Source organism: Heterodontus francisci, chromosome 5 (genome assembly GCF_036365525.1).
Source record: "Heterodontus francisci isolate sHetFra1 chromosome 5, sHetFra1.hap1, whole genome shotgun sequence".
Taxonomy (NCBI): domain Eukaryota; kingdom Metazoa; phylum Chordata; class Chondrichthyes; order Heterodontiformes; family Heterodontidae; genus Heterodontus; species Heterodontus francisci.
The window spans coordinates 82,166,765-82,186,632 of NC_090375.1; the positions used below are offsets into that span (position 1 = coordinate 82,166,765).

Here is a 19,868-nt window from a genome sequence, read left to right on the forward strand (position 1 = left end):
CTTTCTGGTCCTTTACATTCCTGTGAGCTATGGTGATAACTGTAGCAAATACAGAGAGCTATCATATGCCATATCATATTTTAAGCTATGAAATATGGCTGGCTGCTTTAATTTTTACTGCAACAGATGGCTGAAGTGAAATGTATGTCACCAGACATTAGCAGTGGCCCTTCATATCCCTTGGAAGGCGTGGCATTATTCATGTGCAAATACATTCTGATTGCAAAACAAGTAGAAACCACTTAACTTAACTGCTTGCTTTATCATGATGAGGTAAAGGGCTTGGCAATGTGCAAATGGATTTGTCTGACATCTGGTTGAGATTCAGGAAACCATTACATTAATTTGATTTTGCTGAACAGTGGAAGACCATTTTGATTTTTTTTTTAATGCCAGATTGTTTTAAAGAATTTTGAGTTGCACCTCCGGCAGTAGGCATGGCAGCCTTAAATTGATGGAGGAAAGTGTGGCTTGTTTAGGATTAGCTGTTGGAGAAGCAGTCTGACAGCATGGAGCAGTGGAGTTGTAAAGAGAGGTAGTGGAGCTGGGGTTGTCAGCATACTTGTGAAACATGACCCCCCCCCCCCCCCCCCATGTCTGAAAAATGTCCCCATAGGGCAGCAGGTAGAAAAGGGGTCAGAGGATAATTTCTTGAACTCTGGAGATAATGGGCAAGAAGAGAAGCCACTGCTGGAGATTCTCTTGCCATGATCACAGAGGAACAAGTGAACTAAGTGGGAGCAGTGCCCTGATCTGGGCAACAGAGGAGAGTCTTTGAAAGATGTGTTGACCATGTCACTGATTATAAACAGGACAGGGAAGCATAATGCAACTTAGTCACAGTTACAGAGAATGAGGTTTGTCATTTTCATTAGAGCCATTTCACCCAGAGGGAAGTTCTTGATTTTTTTTTTTACAAGGGAAGGAAAATAATTTTTAAAATAGCTGTTGTACAACTCATTATCATCAAATTGAGCACTGTTTAGAGGCTTGAGAGCAAACCATCTGACCATTCTCTTGACTAGGAAATGGGATGCATGCAAGATACTGTTAGCCTTTTATTCCGCAGCTGCCCCGCAACCCCCCACCAATGTTTTTCTTTTTTTCTGCTCTTCTCCAGAAGCTACTTATTTTGCTGTAGTTTCACAGGTAACAGCTCAAGTAGCATAGCCACTCTTCAGGGGTTAGTTAGAAAAAGCAGAGATCCCAGTTTTGTTTAAACATTTGGGAACAAAATATACAAAATATAAAATCTATAATTACATTAATCAGCCTAAATAATAAGTAACCTTTGCACAGGAACTGATTGGAAAGTTAAGATGGCTTAAATGTAACCTAAGGCTATATATTAATTATACACAAAATAGTTATGATTACTACCCTCTGCTGTTTGCTTAAAGGAATGGCTACAAATTTCTCTACTGTTCAGCACGTGCCATTGGTATGGCAAACATGACGAGAGGATATTTGCACTGGGTGAATGATCAAGGAACCATCCTTCCTAGAGGACCCCTACTGCTAGCTCCAAGCAGCCTTTTCTCAGCATTTCATAGGTATGTGGCAGGATTTTCCATAAGTAAGGAAATACTTTTACAATTGCATGATAAAAGGTTATTTCGCTGACTGTTAGAAGCACAGCCATTCAGTGCTGGTTGGAACGCTCTTGCAGTTTATTCAGCAGATGTTTGACATGCCAAGGAACCTATAACCATGTTTGAGGCTTCAAACTAAGCCACCAAATAAACCATCTGTGGAACTTCTGTCCAATCTTCAGTGCCCTCCATAAAGACATATCCCACCTCCCATGTCCAGCAAATTTAGGTGTCAGTTGAGGATTTAGCACCCCAGTTGTACACAGGATATCACTGAAGTTTAATCAGATAAAACTATGCAACTTAGCAGCACAGAATACTGGTAGCATTCTGCTTTTCGGCTAGGATCATTCTACCTACTGAGGCATTGGTTTGCAGAGTGAATAGAGTGGTCTTGGCTAAATGGGAAGTAAGCTGGCTCCCTGCTGACGGGCCTTCAGATTCAGATTGAGAGCAAAACCGGCAGGTCAGACATAAACAATGTCTTGGAATACTGAGGACCTGGTTGGTTTAGGTATTGGATTACTGAGTCTGCCTTGGCGGTTCTTCATTTCTGTTCCCGGGCATAATTGTTTTGGAGCTACCCTGACCCCAAAGGTACCCCAGAGGATAAACACTGGATGGTGCCTAATTTTTCTCTCTCATGCTCCTGTTAAGCATTTTGGGATGTTTTATTGTGTCAAAGGTACTTTATAAATACAAGTTGTTAGTTGTGTAAAGGAGGTGAACTTCGATTAGCATGGGTCTATTGGAACAAGCACTTTGCAAGCTAAATACTTCACAGCTTTATCCTTAACATGTTATTCCTTAAATTAAAAATTTTTGAGGCCACAAGTATTTAATGTCAAAACTGGCCTGCACATTGTTAAATATTTTTTTAAAAACATTCCAAACTGAGTGTCAAGTTGTGTGGTGTCTGGGCTGGTAACCACAAAATAAGTAGTTATCTGTCTAAAGTCGGCACCACAAAACTACATGCACAATTACTGTATAGCCACAGCCTTTTAAAAGTAGAGTTTATATTGTATATGCCGAGAATGCAGGGGCATTTATTATAGTAGATTTGAATTAACTTTGCCAAATTTTAAAAAGAATTATAAGAAACTTCAACTGTGTCATGGGCAGCTGGAGTTTAATCCTGCTAAAAGCCGAATTCCAGGCCATAATCATGGCTAAACATTAGGCAGACTGGTGTTTTTCATAAGTAGGAGCAAAAGACCAGTCTCTATCCATCTTTGTTTACGTACATACGAAGATACAAATTAGGAACAGGAGTAGGCCACTCGGCCCCCCAAGCCTGCTCCGCCATTCAATAAGATCATGGCTGATCTGATTGTAACCTCAACTCTGCATTTCCACCTACCCCCGATAACCTTCCTCCCCCTTGCTTATCAAGAATCTATCTACCTCTGCCTTAAAAATATTTAAAGACTCTGCTTCCACTGCCTTTTGAGGAAGAGAATTCCAAACACACTCGGCCCTCAGAAAAAGTTTCTCCTCATCGCTCTCTTAAATGGGCGACGCCCTTATTTTTAAACAGTGACCCCTAGTTCTAGATTCTCCCGCAAGGGAAACATTCTTTCCACATCCACCCTGTCAAGACCCCTCAAGATCTTGTATGTTTCAGTCAAGTCTCCTCTTACTTTTCTAAACTCCAGCAGATACAAGCCTAGTCTGTCCAACCTTTCCTCATAACCGTCTGCCCATTCCAGGTATTAGTCTAGTAAACCTTTTCTGAACTGCTTCCAACACATTTACATCCTTCCTTAAATAAGGAGCAATACAGTACTCCAGATGTGGTCTCTCCAATGCCTTGTATAACTGAAGCATAACCTCCCTACTTTTGTATTTGATTCCCCTCACAATAAATGCTAACATTCCTAATTACTTGCTGTACCTGCATACTAACCTTCTGTGATTCATGCACTCGGACACCCAGATACTGATTACATTGCTATTAATCCCGTACCAGAAATGAAGTGCTACATTCAGAGGCTGGAGAAAATTGCTGGTGGAAACTGAACAATGGGAAATAGTTTCGCAAAATTTAAATATTTTAAATACGCATTGTTAAATTGTCAGCATTTCAGGTAAAACAATGCACTATGTGGTCATGGTTTTGTCTGACATTGTACCTGTTTTAATTGCAGGGAGGTAATAGAGAAGAAACCAGAAAAGTTTAAGATTGAATGTTTGAATGACATCAAAAATCTATTTATTTCCAACCAGCCTTTCTATGCTGCTTTTGGGAACCGACCTAATGTAAGTAACTGGCAACACTGACTATTTTATACCTCCCGCATGGGAGATTGATTAAGAAGATAAGAGCCCATGGGATCCAAGGCAATTTGGCAAATTGGATCCAAAATTGGCTTAGTGGCAGGAGGCAGAGGGTGATGGTCGAGGGTTGTTTTTTGCGAGTGGAAGCCTGTGACTAGTGGTGTACCGCAGGGATCGGTACTGGGACCCTTGCTGTTTGTAGTGTACGTTAATGATTTAGACGTGAATATAGGAGGTATGATCAGTAAGTTTGCAGATGACACGAAAATAGGTGGTGTCATAAATAGTAAGGAGGAAAGCCCTAGATTACAGGATGATTTAGATGGGCTGGTAAGGTGGGCAGAGCAGTGGCAAATGGAATTTAATCCTGAAGTGTGAGGTGATGCATTTTGGGAGGACTAACGAGGCAAGGGAATATACAATGGATGGTAGGACCCTAGGAAGTGCAGGGAGTCAGAGGGACCTTGGTGTACTTGTCCAGAGATCACTGAAGGCAGCACCAGGTAGATAAGGTAGTTCGGAAGGCATATGGGATACTTGTCTTTATTAGCCGAGGCATAGAATATAAGAGCAGGGAGGTTTTGATGGAGCTGTATAAAACGCTAGTTAGTTTTAGTTTAGTTTAGAGATACAGCACTGAAACAGGCCCTTCGGCCCACCGGGTCTGTGCCGACCATCAACCACCCATTTATACTAATCCTACACTAATCCCATATTCCCTACCACATCCCCACCTGTCCCTATATTTCCCTACCACCTACCTATACTAGGGGCAATTTATAATGGCCAATTTACCTACCAACCTGCAAGTCTTTGGCTTGTGGGAGGAAACCAGAGCAGCCGGAGAAAGCCCACGCAGACACAGTGAGAACTTGCAAACTCCACACAGGCAGTACCCAGAATTGAACCCGGGTCGCTGGAGCTGTGAGGCGCTACAGAAAAATTTGATTGTCGGGGCTGTTACACAGTTGGCTCTTCCCTTGCGCTTTTGTCTTTTTTCCTGCCAACTGCAAAGTCACTTCGACTCGCCGCACTTTAGCCCCACCTTTATGGCTGCCCCCAGCTCTGGCGAACACTGGCAACTGACTCCCACGACTTGTGATCAATGACACAGGATTTCATGTCGCGTTTGCAGACGTCTTTAAAGCGGAGACATGGGCGGCTGATGGGTCTGATACCAGTGGCGAGCTCGCTGTACAATGTGTCTTTGGGGATCCTGCCATCTTCCATGCGGCTCACATGGCCAAGCCATCTCAAGCACCGCTGACTCAGTAGTGTGTATAAGCTGGGGATGTTGGCCGCCTCGAGGACTTCTGTGTTGGAGATACGGTCCTGCCACCTGATGCCAAGTATTCTCCGGAGGCAGCGAAGATGGAATGAATTGAGACGTCGCTCTTGGCTGACATACATTGTTCAGGCCTCGCTGCCATAGAGCAAGGTACTGAGGACACAGGCTTGATGCACTCGGACTTTTGTGTTCCGTGTCAGTGCGCCATTTTCCCACACTCTCTTGGCCAGTCTGGACATAGCAGTGGAAGCCTTTCCCATGCGCTTGTTGATTTCTGCATCTAGAGACAGGTTACTGGTGGTAGTTGAGCCTAGGTAGGTGAACTCTTGAACCACTTCCAGAGCGTGGTCGCCAATATTGATGGATGGAGCATTTCTGACGTCCTGCCCCATGATGTTTGTTTTCTTGAGGCTGATGGTTAGGCCAAATTCATTGCAGGCAGCCGCAAACCTGTCGATGAGACTCTGCAGGCACTCTTCAGTATGAGATGTTAAAGCAGCATCGTCAGCAAAGAGGAGTTCCCTGATGAGGACCTTCCATACTTTGGACTTTGCTCTTAGACGGGCAAGGTTGAACAACCTGCCCCCTGATCTTGTGTGGAGGAAAATTCCTTCTTCAGAGGACTTGAATGCATGTGAGAGCAGCAGGGAGAAGAAAATCCCAAAAAGTGTGGGTGCGAGAACACAGCCCTGTTTCATGCCACTCAGGGTAGGAAAGGGGCCTGATGAGCCACCACGTTGAATTGTGCCTTTCATATTGTCATGGAATGAGGTGATAGCTTAGTAGCTTTGGTGGGCATCCGATCTTTTCTAGTAGCCTGAAGACACCACGTCTGCTGACGAGGTCAAAGGCTTTGGTGAGATCAATGAAAGCAATGTAGAGGGCATCTGTTGTTCGCGGCATTTCCCCTGTATCTGACGAAGGGAGAACAGCATGTCAACGGTCGATCTCTCTGCACGAAAGCCACACTGTGCCTCAGGGTAGACTCGTTCGGCCAGCTTCTGGAGCCTGTTTAGAGCGACTCGAGCAAAGACTTTCCCCACTATGCTGAGCAGGGAGATTCCATGGTAGTTGTTGCAGTCACCTCGGTCACCTTTGTTTTTATGGAGGGTGATAATATTGGCATTGCGCATGTCCTGAGGTACTGCTCCCTCGTCCCAGCACAGGCACAAATCAACCAAGGAGTGTGATGGAATACTCTCCATTTGCCTGGATGGGTGCAGCGCCAACAATACTCAAGAAGCTCGACACCATCCAGGACAAAGCAGCCCACTTGATTGGCACCCCATCTACAAATATTCACTCCCGCCACCACCGACGCAGAGTGGCAGCAGTGTGTACCATCTACAAGATGCACTGCAGCAACGCACCAAGGCTGCTTGGACAGAACCTTCCAAACCCGTGTCCTCTACCAACTAGAAGGACAAGGGCAGCAAATGGTCACCACACTATAGGAAGGATGTGATTGCACTGGAGAGGGTGCAGAGGAGATTCACCAGGATGTTGCCTGAGCTGGAGCATTTCAGCTATGAAGAGAGAATAGATAGGCTAGGGTGGTTTTCCTTAGAGGAGAGAAGGCTGAGGGGGGACCTGACTGAGGTATACAAAATTGAGGGGCATTGATAGGATAGATAGGAAAAAACTTTTTCCCTTAGCGGAGGGATCAATAACCAGGGGGCATAGATTTAAGGTAGGGGGCAGGAGGTTTAGAGTGGATTTGAGGAAAAAGGTTTCACCCAGAGGTTGGTTGGAATCTGGAACGCACTACCTGAAGGGGTGGTAGAGGCAGGGACCCTCAACATTTAAGAAGTATTTAGATAAGCACTTGAAACGCCATAGCATACAAGGCTATGGGCCAAGTGCTGGAAAATGGGATTAGAATAGATAGGTGCTTGATGGCTGGCACAGACACAGTGGGCCGAAGGGCCTGTTTCTGTGCTGTGTAACTCTGACACTATGACTTTACTGTAGAGACTGAATGTTGCATATTGTATTTTAACTACTTCAAAAAGTATGCAAAATTTTTATAAATAAAGTAAAAATATGGGTTTTTGTCCTCCGTCTTGTAATTAAGTGTTTTAGTAATTTTAGAATTCAGAGTGCCATGCACTGTACAGAGTGTGCAAAATTTCATGCCTGCTTTCTTGCCTTTCAAATTTTTTCAGGATGTTTGTGCCTATAAGCAAGTAGGAGTTCCAGACTACAGAATTTTTACAGTAAATCCAAAAGGTGAACTGATACAGGAGCAAACAAAGGGCAATAAATCTTCGTAAGTATTCTGATTAATGGAATTCCTCAGATACTCAAAGCAATAAAGACCATTCAAAGCACAGTGGAATTGGAATTAAAAGAAAAAATTGTCTGCAACTTGGTTGTAAACTTTGGAAAAGCAATGTGATGCCAATTTAGAAAAGGTTCATTATGTTGAGCATTATGCAATCTGTAGTTAGACACCCACCATGTGTTTTACACCCATCATGCAATGTGTCCAAACCCCTCTTCCATATATCGCTTTCCATTCATTTTCACTCCATAAGAATTCCTTACCATCTATCGCCCTACAAATCATTATCCTGCAAATACCAACTACCCCTTCTCCACAATGCTCAAATAAGCCTTAGTTTCCACCAATCTGTAATACCCACTGCCTTCACCCCATGCTAATTATTCCCACTTCTGTACCCGGCATAAATTTTACACACTTCAGCGCCCCAAATAGGAACCACTTCCCACAGATCCTCAATGCTTTCCATTCAATCCACCTTCTGTAAAGGATAAAGGAAAAGGGATTGAAAGAATGTAGGAGTGGGTAAATGTGATTAGACCTATTTGCTTGCACAGAGGGAAAAGTGCTGACATGAACTGATTGGGCCAAAAGGCCTGTTTCAGTGTTATAACTGCTCTGTAAGACGTCTGCAAACGCGACATGAAATCGTGTGACATTGATCACAAGTCGTGGGAGTCAGTTGCCAGCATTCGCCAGAGCTGGCGGGCAGCCATAAAGACAGGGCTAAATTGTGGCGAGTCGAAGAGACTTAGTAGTTGGCAGGAAAAAAGACAGAGGCGCAAGGGGAGAGCCAACTGTGCAACAGCCCCGACAAACAAATTTCTCTGCAGCACCTGTGGAAGAGCCTGTCACTCCAGAATTGGCCTTTATAGCCACTCCAGGCGCTGCTTCACAAACCACTGACCACCTCCAGGCGCGTATCCATTGTCTCTCGAGATAAGGAGGCCCAAAAGAAAACTGCTCTGTACCACACAGCATCTCACTTTCTAAACCCACTTCATTACTCCTTCATCCCTCCTAATTTGTTACAAACCCAGTAACCCTGTCTCCTATAAAACATACCAGCCTGGATTTTGTAGATAGTAACTGAGGCTAACAGTGCTCACCATTATAACAGAGTAAATCAGATAACAACACCCAGTGTTTGCACATATGCATTTAAACATGAAAATCTGGAAGTTGCTGTTTGAGATACCCCGCGGTAACAGTCCTCACCAATAGACGTGTGAGTAATGCCACATAAGATCACCTATTATATTTCATGTTATGTACATGCACACCACTTCAAATAAATCGCATACATTTGGGGAAATATGTACAAAGAAATAAAGGCACTACTTAGATGTACAGAGAAATTCTCCACCAAGAAGAAAATAGAGCTACAATATCTCCAGCCTCTTAATTGGCCTGTGCATGAATTCATTCAATGTTTACTTAACATCTGTTTGAAATTGTACTCTTAAGAGGGCACACACCTATATTTGCAGCACAAAGAAATATAGTGTTACGAGCTATAACATTTCTTTACCTATAAAACAGTGCATCCTGCAACATCCTGTGTGTAGCATCACAGAACTATCACATACTGGAGAAATACTGTATGTATTCCTGATTACTTGATAAATGTGTTATAGTTATGTTCTGCTTCAATCAGAATTTATGTATAATAGAATTGAACAAGAGCTATTAACATTCTTCTTGATCAATTAAGTGGTCATCCAGATTCCACAATACGTATTTAGGAAAGCACAATAGATAAACTGTAGGATTCTGATTCAAGCTTGTAATTGGCTCACTGAATTTTGACCTCATCTATGCTGTGATGTGATTGCGAGGGATAGAATAGAGACCAGGTCCTATGCAATGGGTAGGGAGGGTACGGCTTTGCTCTTTTCACCCATTTCCTAGCAGATATTGGCAGAGATCTGAGGCACATGGGGTGGTGGTGATTGGCGGTGATGTGTCTTGATGAAAGAAAATTGAAGCGCAAGGGAAATTCCTGTGATGACCACTTTTATTTATGTAGCACCTTTAACGTAATAAAACGTCCCAAGGCGTTTCACATGAGCATTATAAAACAAACATTTAAGAAGTATTTAGATGAGCACTTGAAATGCCATAGCTTTCAAGCCTATGGGCCAAGTGCTGGAAAATAGGATTAGCATAGATAGGCTTGATGGCCGGCGTGGATACTGTGGGCCAAAGGGCCTGTTTCTGTGCAGTATGACTCTGACTGTATTACAAAGTATGACACTGAGCCACAAAACGAGATATTGGGTCATATAGCAAAGTTTGGTTAAAGAGGTAAGTTTTAAGGAGTGTCTTGAAGGAGGAAAGCGAGGTGGAGAGGTATAGGGAGGTTATTCTAGAGTTTGGGCTAGGGCAACTGAAGGTGCAACCACCAATAGCGTTTAAAATCAGGAAGGCACAAGAGACAAGAATTAGGACTGCAGATGGCTTGTAGGGTTGTGGGGCTGGAGGAGATTACAGAAATAGGGAGGGGTGAGGCCATGGAGGGATTTGAAAACCAGGATGAGAATTTTAAAATCAAGATGTTACTTGATCGGGAACCAATGTAGGTCAACGAGCGCAGGGGTGATAAGGGAACAGGACTTGGTGTAAGTTAAGACACGGGCAGCAGAGTTTTGGATGACCTCAAGTTTATGGAGAGTAGAATGTGGGAGACCAGCCAGGAGTGCATTGGAATAATCAAAATGCCACAAAGGCATGAATGAGGGTTTCAACAGCAGATGAGCTGAGGCAGGGGTGAAATTGGGTGATATAGTGGTGGAAATAGGTGGTCTTGGTGATGGCATGAATATGAGGTCAGAAGCTCCTCTCTGGGTCAAATGTGACACCAAAGTTGCAAACAGACTGGTTTAGTCTTGAACTGTTGCCAGGGAGTGGGATGGAGTCGGTATCTAGCGAACGTAGTTTGGAGTGGGGACCGAAAACAATGACTTCAGTCGTCCCAATATTTAGTTGGAGGAAATTTCTGCTCACCCAGTTTTGGATGTCAGATAAGCAGTCTGATAATTTAGCAATAGTGGAGTCGTCGAGAGATGTCGTCATGAGGTAGAGCTGAGTGTCATCAGCATACATGTGAAGACAAATGCCATACTTTCGGATGATGTCACCGAGGGGCAGCACGTAGACGTGAAATAGTTGAAGGCCAAGGAGAGATCCTTAGTGGACACTGGAGATAACTGTGCAGGAGCAGGGAGAGAAGTTATTGCAAGTGATTCTCTGACTGCGATTAGATAGACAAGAATGGAACCAGGTGAGAGCAGTCCCACCCAGCTGGACAACATGGAGAGGCATTGGAGGAGGATGGTGTGGTCCGAGTGAATAGATGCAATGCAAGCTGTGCTACTGAATTTAACAAACCAGGAAGACCTCAAATTTAGTGTTTGGTCTATACTGAAAGAGCTGAGCTGATCCAATCCTGGCTTGGGCAGCGAGTTTGCCCTGTGCCTTTGGGGTAGGAAAGTTAAATATTCAACAATGGTTCATATGAACATAGGAATTAGGAGCAGGAGTAGGCCACTCGGCCCCTCGAGTTTGCTCCGCCATTCAATAAGGCTTTTGGCTGATCTGATTGTAACCTCAACTCCACATTCCTACCTACCCCCAATAACTTTTCACACCTTTGCTAATCAAGAACCTATCTGCCTCTGCCTTAAAAAAATATTTAAAGACTCTGTTTCCACTGCCTTTTTGAGGAAGAGAGTTCCAAAGACTCATGACCCTCAGAGGAAAAGTTTCTCCTCATCTGTCTTCAATGGGCGACCCCTTATTTTTAAACCGTGACCCCTAGTTCTCGATTCTCCTGCAAGAGGAAACATCCTTTCCACATCCATCCTGTCAAGACCCCTCAAAATCTTATGTTTCAATCAAGTTGCCTCTTACTTTTCTAAACTCCAGCGGATACAAGTCTAGCCTGTCCAATTTTTCCTCATTAGACAACCCGCCCATTCCAGGTATTAGTCTAGTAAACCTTCTCTGAACTGCTTCCAATGTATTTACATCCTTCCTTAAATAAGGAGGCTAATACTCTACACAGTACTCCAGATGTGGTCTCACCAATGCCCTGTGTAACTGAAGCATAACCTCCCTAGTTTTGTATTCGATTACCCTTGCAATAAATGATCACGTTCGATTAGCTTTTCTGATTACTTGCTGTACCTGCATAATAGCCTTTTGCAATTCATGTACTAGGACACCCAGATCCCTCTGCAATCTCTCACCATTTAGATAATATGCTTTTTGTTCTTACTGTCAAAATGGACAATTTCACATTTTCCCACATACTCCATTTGCCAGATCTTTGCCCACTCACTTAACCTATCTGTGTCCCTTTGTAGCCGTCTTATGTCCTCTTCGCAACCTACGTTCCTACCTATCTTTGTTTATCAAATTTAACAACCATACCTTCGGTTCCTTTATCCAGTCATTTATATAAATTGTAAAAAGTTGAGGCCCCAGCACTGATCCCTGTGTCTTGCCAACCAGAAAATGACCCATTTATGCCTAGTCTCTGTTTTTTGTTCGCTAGCCAATCTTCTATCTGTGCCAATATATTACTCCCTACACCATGAGCTTTTACTTTCCACAGTAACCTTTGATGTGGCACCTTATCAAATGCCTTCTGGAAATCTAAGTGCCATGCATCCACTGGTTCCCCTTTATCCACAGCACATGTAACTCCCTCAAAGAACTCTAATAAATTGGTTAAACATGATTTCCCTTTCACAAAGCCATGATTACCTTGATTATCTGCCTGATTACCTTGAATTTTTCTAAGTACCCTGCTATAACGTCTTTAAGAATAACTTCTATCATTTTCCTTATGACATGTTAAGCTAACTGGCCCGTAGTTTCCTGCTTCCCTCCCTTTTTGAATAAAGGAGTTACATTGGCTGTTTTCCAATCTAATGGAGCCTTCCCCGAATCTAGGGAATTTTGGAAAATTAAAACCAATGCATCAGCTATCCCACTGGCCACTTTTAAGATCCTAGGATGAAGTCCATCAGGACCTGGAGACTTGTCAGCCCGGAGCGCCAACAATTTGCTCAGTAACATGTCCCGGTGATTGTAATTTTCTTGAGTTCCTCCCTCCCTTCCATTTCCTGATTTTATCGCCATTTCTCGGATGTTACTTGTATCCTCTATGGTGAAGTCCGATGCAAAATACCTGTTCAATTCATCTGCCATCTCTTTATTTTCCCTTATTAATTCCTCAATCACTTTCTATAGGATCAACGCTCACTTTGTAGAAACTCTTACTATCTGTCTTTATATTTCCAGCCAGCTTTCTCTCATACTAATGTTTCCTTCCTTATTAATCTTTTAGTCATTCTTTGCTGCATTTTATAATCTGTCCAATGTTCTGCAATTATATGCTATTTCTTTAAGTTTGATATCTTTAACTTTTTTAGTTAACATGGATGGTGGAATCTTTCTTTCTCATTGAAATGTATCTATTCTGTGTATTCTGAAATATCCCCTTAAATGTTTGCCACTGCTTATCTATTGACCTATCCTTTAACTTAGTTTGCCAGTTCACTTTTGCGAGTCTGTTTTCATGCCCTCATAATTGCCCTTATTTAAGTTTTATATACTAGTCTTAGACCCACTCTTCTCTCCCTCAAACTGACTGTAAAATTCAATCGTATTATGATCGCTGTTGCCAAGGGGCTCCTAGTTTAATTAATCGTTGCACAATACCAGTTCTAGTATAGCCTGCTCTCAGATTGGCTCCAGAACGTGCTGTTCTAAGAAACATTCTATGACCACCTCATCTGGGCTGCCTTTGCCCATCTGATTTTTCCAGTCTCTGTGTAGCTTAAAATCCGCCATGGGGGCGGCACAGTGGCTAGCACCACAGCCTCACAGCTCCAGCAACCCGGCTTTGATTCTGGGTACTGCCTGTGCGGAGTTTGCAAGTTCTCCCTGTGACCACATGGGTTTCCTCCCACATGTCAAAAGACTTGCGGGTTGATGGGTAAATTGGCCATTGTAAAAAAAAAAAAAAAAAAAAATTGCTCCTAGTGTAGGTAGGTGGTAGGAGAATTCAGGGAAGGTGGGATGTGAGAGGGATTAATATAGGATTAGTATAAATGGGTGGTGATGGTCGGCACAGACTCGGTGGGCCAAAGGGTCTGTTTCAGTGCTGTATCTCGCTCTCTGACTCCATGATTAGCGCCATACCTTTCTGACAAGCACCCATTATTTCTTCCTTGATACCCCGTCATATTGTGGTTACTGTTAAGGGACCTGTACACCCCTTTCACAAGTGACTTGCCTTTATAGTTTCTCATCTCGACCCAAACCACTTCTACATGTTGGTTTCCTGAACTTGGGTCATCCCCCTCTATTGTGCTAATACCGTCATTCATTAACAGAGCCACCCCTCCACCTTTTTCCTAGCTTCCTGTCCTTCCTAAATGTCATGTACCCTTCAATATTCAGGTCCCAATCTGTCACCCTGCAGCCATGTCTCTAATGGTTATTAGATCGTGCTTATTTATTTCTGTTTTGTGTTATCAGTTCATCTGTTGTGTTTCGAATGCTACGTGCTTATAATCATTATCCTCTGACCCTTGCTGGAAAGAATCTTTGTGTAGATGCTAATAAAGACAAGTGTTGAACTTGCACCTCCCTTCCCCTCTCTTTCCCATCTGACTTCATCATGGAAAAAGAAGCCTGGAGGGGTCCTGTCTCAGTTTGCATATAAGTACTTGAGCAAGGAAAAGGAGAGATGCCCCTACTAGTGAAGTTCCAGCCTCTTCCAAGAGGAGAGGCATGAGGAGAGGAAAGGAAAGATATATAAACAACTTGAAGTGTCATTAAAAAGAGAAGCACTTTGTTTTTCATTCAAGATTTATAGGTAATGCTTTTTCTTCTGTTGACCTATAACTGAATTCCTTTTATATCTCCCTTACCTTCAACCTTATTCTCATCAATGAGGTACTTTTATTTTGCTTTCCAACTAACTGCAACAGCATTAATGGAGATGGTAATAGATGTATTTTTATCAGGATTTCTCTACATTTAGCTGCTTATTCAAGAAAAAAACAGCTGTCTTCTAATTTTAATCCTTTTTCCATCTTTTAGGTACATTAGGCTGAGTGAGCTTGTCGAACATGTCTTCCCTTTGCTCAGTCAAGAACAGTGTTCAGCTTTCATTTATCCAGAATACAGCCACTTCAACTACTGGCGAGACTCGCTGCCAAATATCAATTTTGAAGAACTGAATTAAGTTTGCTAGTGATGGAGCTTTGTCAGAGATATTGCCACTACAGTTTATACTTTTTTTAAACAGAGTCTGAATCAGGTATATATTAATAAAGCGAATCATTTGTGTATTTTATGTACTAATGCTATTGTTGTAGAAGCATGACGTTTACACAAGTTGACCAAGTTAATACCAGCAGAATTCTCTCAGGAATATAACCTTTGTGTTCATTTTACTTATTAGTTACACCAGAAGGAAAATCAATGATTTTGATCATGAACTGCGTCTTTAAATAAGACTATTGCACATAATGTTAGCCCTCGACACTCAGCCTTACCGTTGATACTTGCAGTAACTTTTTAAGAAAGCAAAATAGCTTGGCTTAGATTAAAGGATTAACTCCATGAAAGAGTGCAACAGTCTTTTTTAATGCCATGAAAATGGGCCCAGAATCTGTTGAGTGTAATGGAGCCTAGAACTACTCAAAGTCCAATCACGTTCTGTAACAATGACCCAATTCATAGCACAACATCTCACGCTATTTAGTGCTACTTCACCTGTGGTGACGATACATGCCAATCTAGAATTTGTTTTCAATTGTTAAAAACAAGTATCAAACAATCAATCAAATGGCACTTTCATCCTATAAATCTGATATATGGTAACCGATCCTTCAGTGTGCAAAAAGGTTCCGCTTGTAACCGACGTTTTATTACAGGCTGTCGACTATTGTGTAGTGAGGCTACTCAAAACATTTGTTACATTTAATGATCTGTTGCCATATATATTGTCTATCCTCTCATGGCTTCAATTGGTAAAATTTAGTACAGTTTTGATCAGCCAGTTCCAAAAGAGGTACGTGAAGGGTTTTGCGTTGGGGCATTGCACATTATTACAGCAAGTTCATTCTTTCTATGAAAGATGTGGATTAATGTGTTATGAGAACACAGACTTATGGAAAAAAATTAATTGCTTATACATTCTTTAAACTACTTAAAATGGATTTAATATACTGGTGAATGGGAAATAGAAATCATGATTTCTTGCAATTGTTAATCACTTTAAAGTATTTGTTTTGGAAATATGTTCAAATTTTCAAAAGGAAAGAAATTGTGAACTTATGTATTTTAAACACCCATGCCAATAAATGGGATATTTGAACATCCTACAAGTTCTATAGGGCTTTTTAAAATATAAGAACCAGTTTTAAACCCAATAAGGACTTGCAGAATGCTCTCGAACTCCTATGCAAATTTTTGATGGGGCTAGTAAATTAAATGCAGTTTTCTTTTCACAGTATAACTGTTTTAATTGTTTAAGAAATTACTTGGTCAGTGATCTTTTTTATGTTGATAATTTCTTTGTTTTGTTTCTGACCATGGATATGATTTGCCCACCAGAGAAGATCTAATGTATTGAGATTTGACGACTTGTTTGTGTGGTCATTTGGGATAGCCACAGCACAGTTGTTTTGTCCAACTCTGATTAGTGATTATAAGAAGTATCAGCAAATGTATCAGTATTATATGCCAGATTGTGAACTAATCATATGCTGTATTTAACACAATCTTCTATATAATGTTTGAGTTTGTATGTATGTATGTGTGCAGACATACTATATTCTTGCGATGAGACATTTCATCATAGAACCATGAAATAAATGATATACATCAGAAACCTTCATTGCATGTTTGTGTGGTTTGGAGTGCTATTCAGTTACCAGAAGACTATCCCCAAACTATATTTGCGTAGATAGATTATTTCACAGCAGAGTGGATTGAAACTCCAAAGAGTGTGATTACTCTGATACTGTGCCTATATAGTGGGAGGATATTGGTCACGTCTGTAATTTTTCACTTTTATTTTCTTTGTTGAGCCATCATGGGCACTGACTAGACTCCCACAGGAAAGGAAAATTGATGGGCCACCTACTATCAAAAGAATTTTTCAAAGACAGGTTACAAAGAACAGTACAGCACAGGAACAGGCCATTCGGCCCTCCAAGCCTGCGCCGATCTTGATGCCTGCCTAAACGAAAACCTTCTGCACTTCCGGAGACCGTGTCCCTCTATTCCTATCCTATTCATGTATTTGTCAAGATGCTTCTTAAACGTCATTATCATACCTGCTTCCACCACCTCCCCTGGCAGCAAGTTTTAGGCACTCACCACCCACTCTAAAGAACTTGCCTTGCACATCCCCTCTAAACTTTGCCCCTCTCACTTTAAACCTATGTCCCCTAGTAACTGACTCTTCCACCCTGGGAAAAAGCTTCTGACTATCCACTCTGTCCATGCCGCTCATAACTTTGTAAACCTCTATCATGTCACCCCTCCACCTCCGTCGTTCCAGTGAAAACAATCCGAGTTCATCCAACCTCTCCTCATAGCTAATGCCCTCCAGACCAGGCAACATCCTGGTAAACCTCTTCTGTACCCTCTCCAAAGCCTCCACGTCCTTCTGGTAGTGTGGCGACCAGAATTGCATGCAATATTCGAAGTGTGACCTAACTAAAGTTCTGTACAGCTGCAGCATGACTTGCCAATTTTTATACTCTATGCCCCGACTGATGAAGGAAAGCATGCCGTATGCCGCCTTGACTACCTTATCCACCTGCATTGCCACTTTGTGACCTGTGGACCTGTACACCCAGATCTCTCTGCCTGTCAATACTCGTAAGGGTTCTGCCGTTTACTGTATACTTCCCACCTGCATTAGACCTTCCAAAATGCATTACCTTACATTTGTCCGGATTAAACTCCATCTGCCATTTCTCCGCCCAAGTCTCCAACCTATCTATATCCTGCTGTATCCTCTGACAATCCTCATCACTGTCCGCAACTCCACCAACCTTTGTGTCGTCCGCAAACTTACTAATCAGACCAGCTACATTTTCCTCCAAATCATTTATATATACTACAAACAGCAAAGATCCCAGCACTGATCCCTGCGGAACACCATGAGTCACAGCCCTCCATTCAGAAAAGTACCCTTACACTGCTACCCTCTGTCTTCTATGACAGAGCCAGTTCTGTATCCATCTTGCCAGCTCGCCTCTGATCCCGTGTGACTTCACCTTTTGTACCAGTCTGCCATGAGGGACCTTGTCAAAGGCTTTACTGAAGTCCATATAGATAACATCCACTGCCCTTCCTTCATCAATCATCTTTGTCACTTCCTCAAAAAACTCAATCAAATTAGTGAGACATGACCTCCCCTTCACAAAACCATGCTACCTCTCACTAAGTTTATTTGTTTCCAAATGGGAGTAAATCCTGTCCCGAAGAATCCCCTCTAATAGTTTCCCTACCACTGATGTAAGGCTCACCGGCCTATAATTTCCTGGATTATCCTTGCTACCCTTCTTAAACGAGCAACATTGGCTCTTCTCCAGTCCTCTGGGACCTCACCTGTAGCCAATGAGGATGCAAAGATTTCTGTCAAGGCCACAGCAATTTCTTCCCTTAGTATTCTGGGGTAGATCCCATCAGGCCCTGGGAACTTATCTACCTTAATGCTTTGCAAGACACCCAACACCACCTCATAGAACATAGAACAGTACAGCACAGTACAGGCCCTTCGGCCCACGATGTTATGCCGAACCTTTAACCTACTCTAAGATCAAACTAACTACCTACCCTTCATTCTATTATCATCCATGTACCTATCCAAGAGTCGCTTAAATGCCCCTAATGTATCTGCTTCTACTACCACCGCTGGCAGCGCATTCCACGCACCCACCACTCTCTGTGTAAAGAACCTACCTCTGACATCTCCCCGAAACCTTCCTCCAATCACCTTAAAATTATGCCCCCTGGTGATAACCCTTTCCACCCTGGGAAAAAGTCTCTGACTATCCACTCTATCTATGCCTCTCATCATCTTGTACCCCTCTATCAAGTCACCTCTCATCCTTCTTCGCTCCAATGAGAAAAGCCCTAGTTCCCTCAATTTTTCTTCATAGGACATGCCCTCCAGTCCAGGCAGCATCCTGGTAAATCTCCTCTGCACCCTCTCTAAAGCTTCCACATCCTTCCTATAATGAGGCGACCAGAACTGAACACAATATTCCAAGTGTGGTCGAACCAGGGCCTTATAGAGATGCAGCATAACCTCACTGCTCTTAAACTCAATCCCCCTGTTAATGAAAGCCAACACACCATACGCCTTCTTAACAACCCTATCAACTTGGGTGGCAACTTTAAGCGATCTATGGACATGGACCCCAAGATCCCTCTCTTTCTCCACACTACAAAGAATTCTGTCTTTAAGCCTGTATTCCGCATTCAAATTCGACCTTCCAAAATGAATCACTTCACACTTTTCCAGGTTGATAATGAGAAGACTGAGACTATCTACACTCCCTTCCCTAGGCTCATCATCCACCAAGTCCTTCTCTTTGGTGAATACTGATGCAAAGTACTCATTTAGTACCTCGCCCATTTCCTCTGGCTCCGCACATAGTTTCCCTCCTCTGTCCTTGAGCGGGCCAATCCTTAATCCTGTTTGCCAATGACTTTTGATGACCCCTTTTAGCCCTCTTGATTCCTTGCTTAAGTTCCTTTCTACTGTCTTTATATTCCTCAAGGGATTCGTCTGTTCCTAGCCTTCCAGCCCTTACGAATGCTTCCTTTTTCTTTTTGACTAGGCTCACAATATCCCGCGTTATCCAAGGTTCCAGAAACTTGCCAAATTTATCTTTCTTCCTCACAGGAATATGCTGGTCCTGGATTCTAATCAACTGACATTTGAAAGACTCCCACCTGTCAGATGTTGATTTACTCTCGAACAGCCGCCCCAATCTAAATTCTTCAGTTCCTGCCTAATATTGTTATAATTAGCCTTCCCCCAATTTAGCACCTTCACCCAAGGACTACTCTTATCCTTATTCACAAGTACCTTAAAACTTATGGAATTATGGTCACTGTTCCCGAAATGCTCCCCTACTGAAACTTCGACCTGGCCGGGCTCATTCCCCAATACCAGGTCCAGTACGGCCCCATCCCTAGTTGGACTATCTACATATTGTTTCAAGGAGCCCTCCTGGATGCTCCTTACAAATTCTGCCCCATCCAACCCCCTAGCACTGAGAGTCCCAGTCAATATAGGGGAAGTTAAAATCACCCACCACTACAACCCTGTTACCTTTACATCTTTCCAAAATCTGTCTACATATCTGCTCCT

General features: G+C 42.6%; 1 protein-coding gene across 4 annotated transcripts in view; it reads left to right on the forward strand.

Moving 5' to 3' along the window:
• lpin2 (lipin 2) overlaps nt 1–16,361 on the forward strand; it is a 125,187-nt gene extending 108,826 nt beyond the window's left edge. For all 4 annotated transcript variants that reach the window (XM_068031702.1, XM_068031701.1, XM_068031703.1 and 1 more), the window contains 4 exons: nt 1,401–1,553; nt 3,743–3,854; nt 7,326–7,429; nt 14,564–16,361. In XM_068031702.1, coding sequence (XP_067887803.1) covers nt 1,401–1,553; nt 3,743–3,854; nt 7,326–7,429; nt 14,564–14,708 — 514 coding nt within the window. In that variant the 3' untranslated portion in view covers nt 14,709–16,361. The remainder of the gene's footprint in view (nt 1–1,400; nt 1,554–3,742; nt 3,855–7,325; nt 7,430–14,563) is intronic.
• Nucleotides 16,362–19,868: the final 3,507 nt, after the last annotated feature.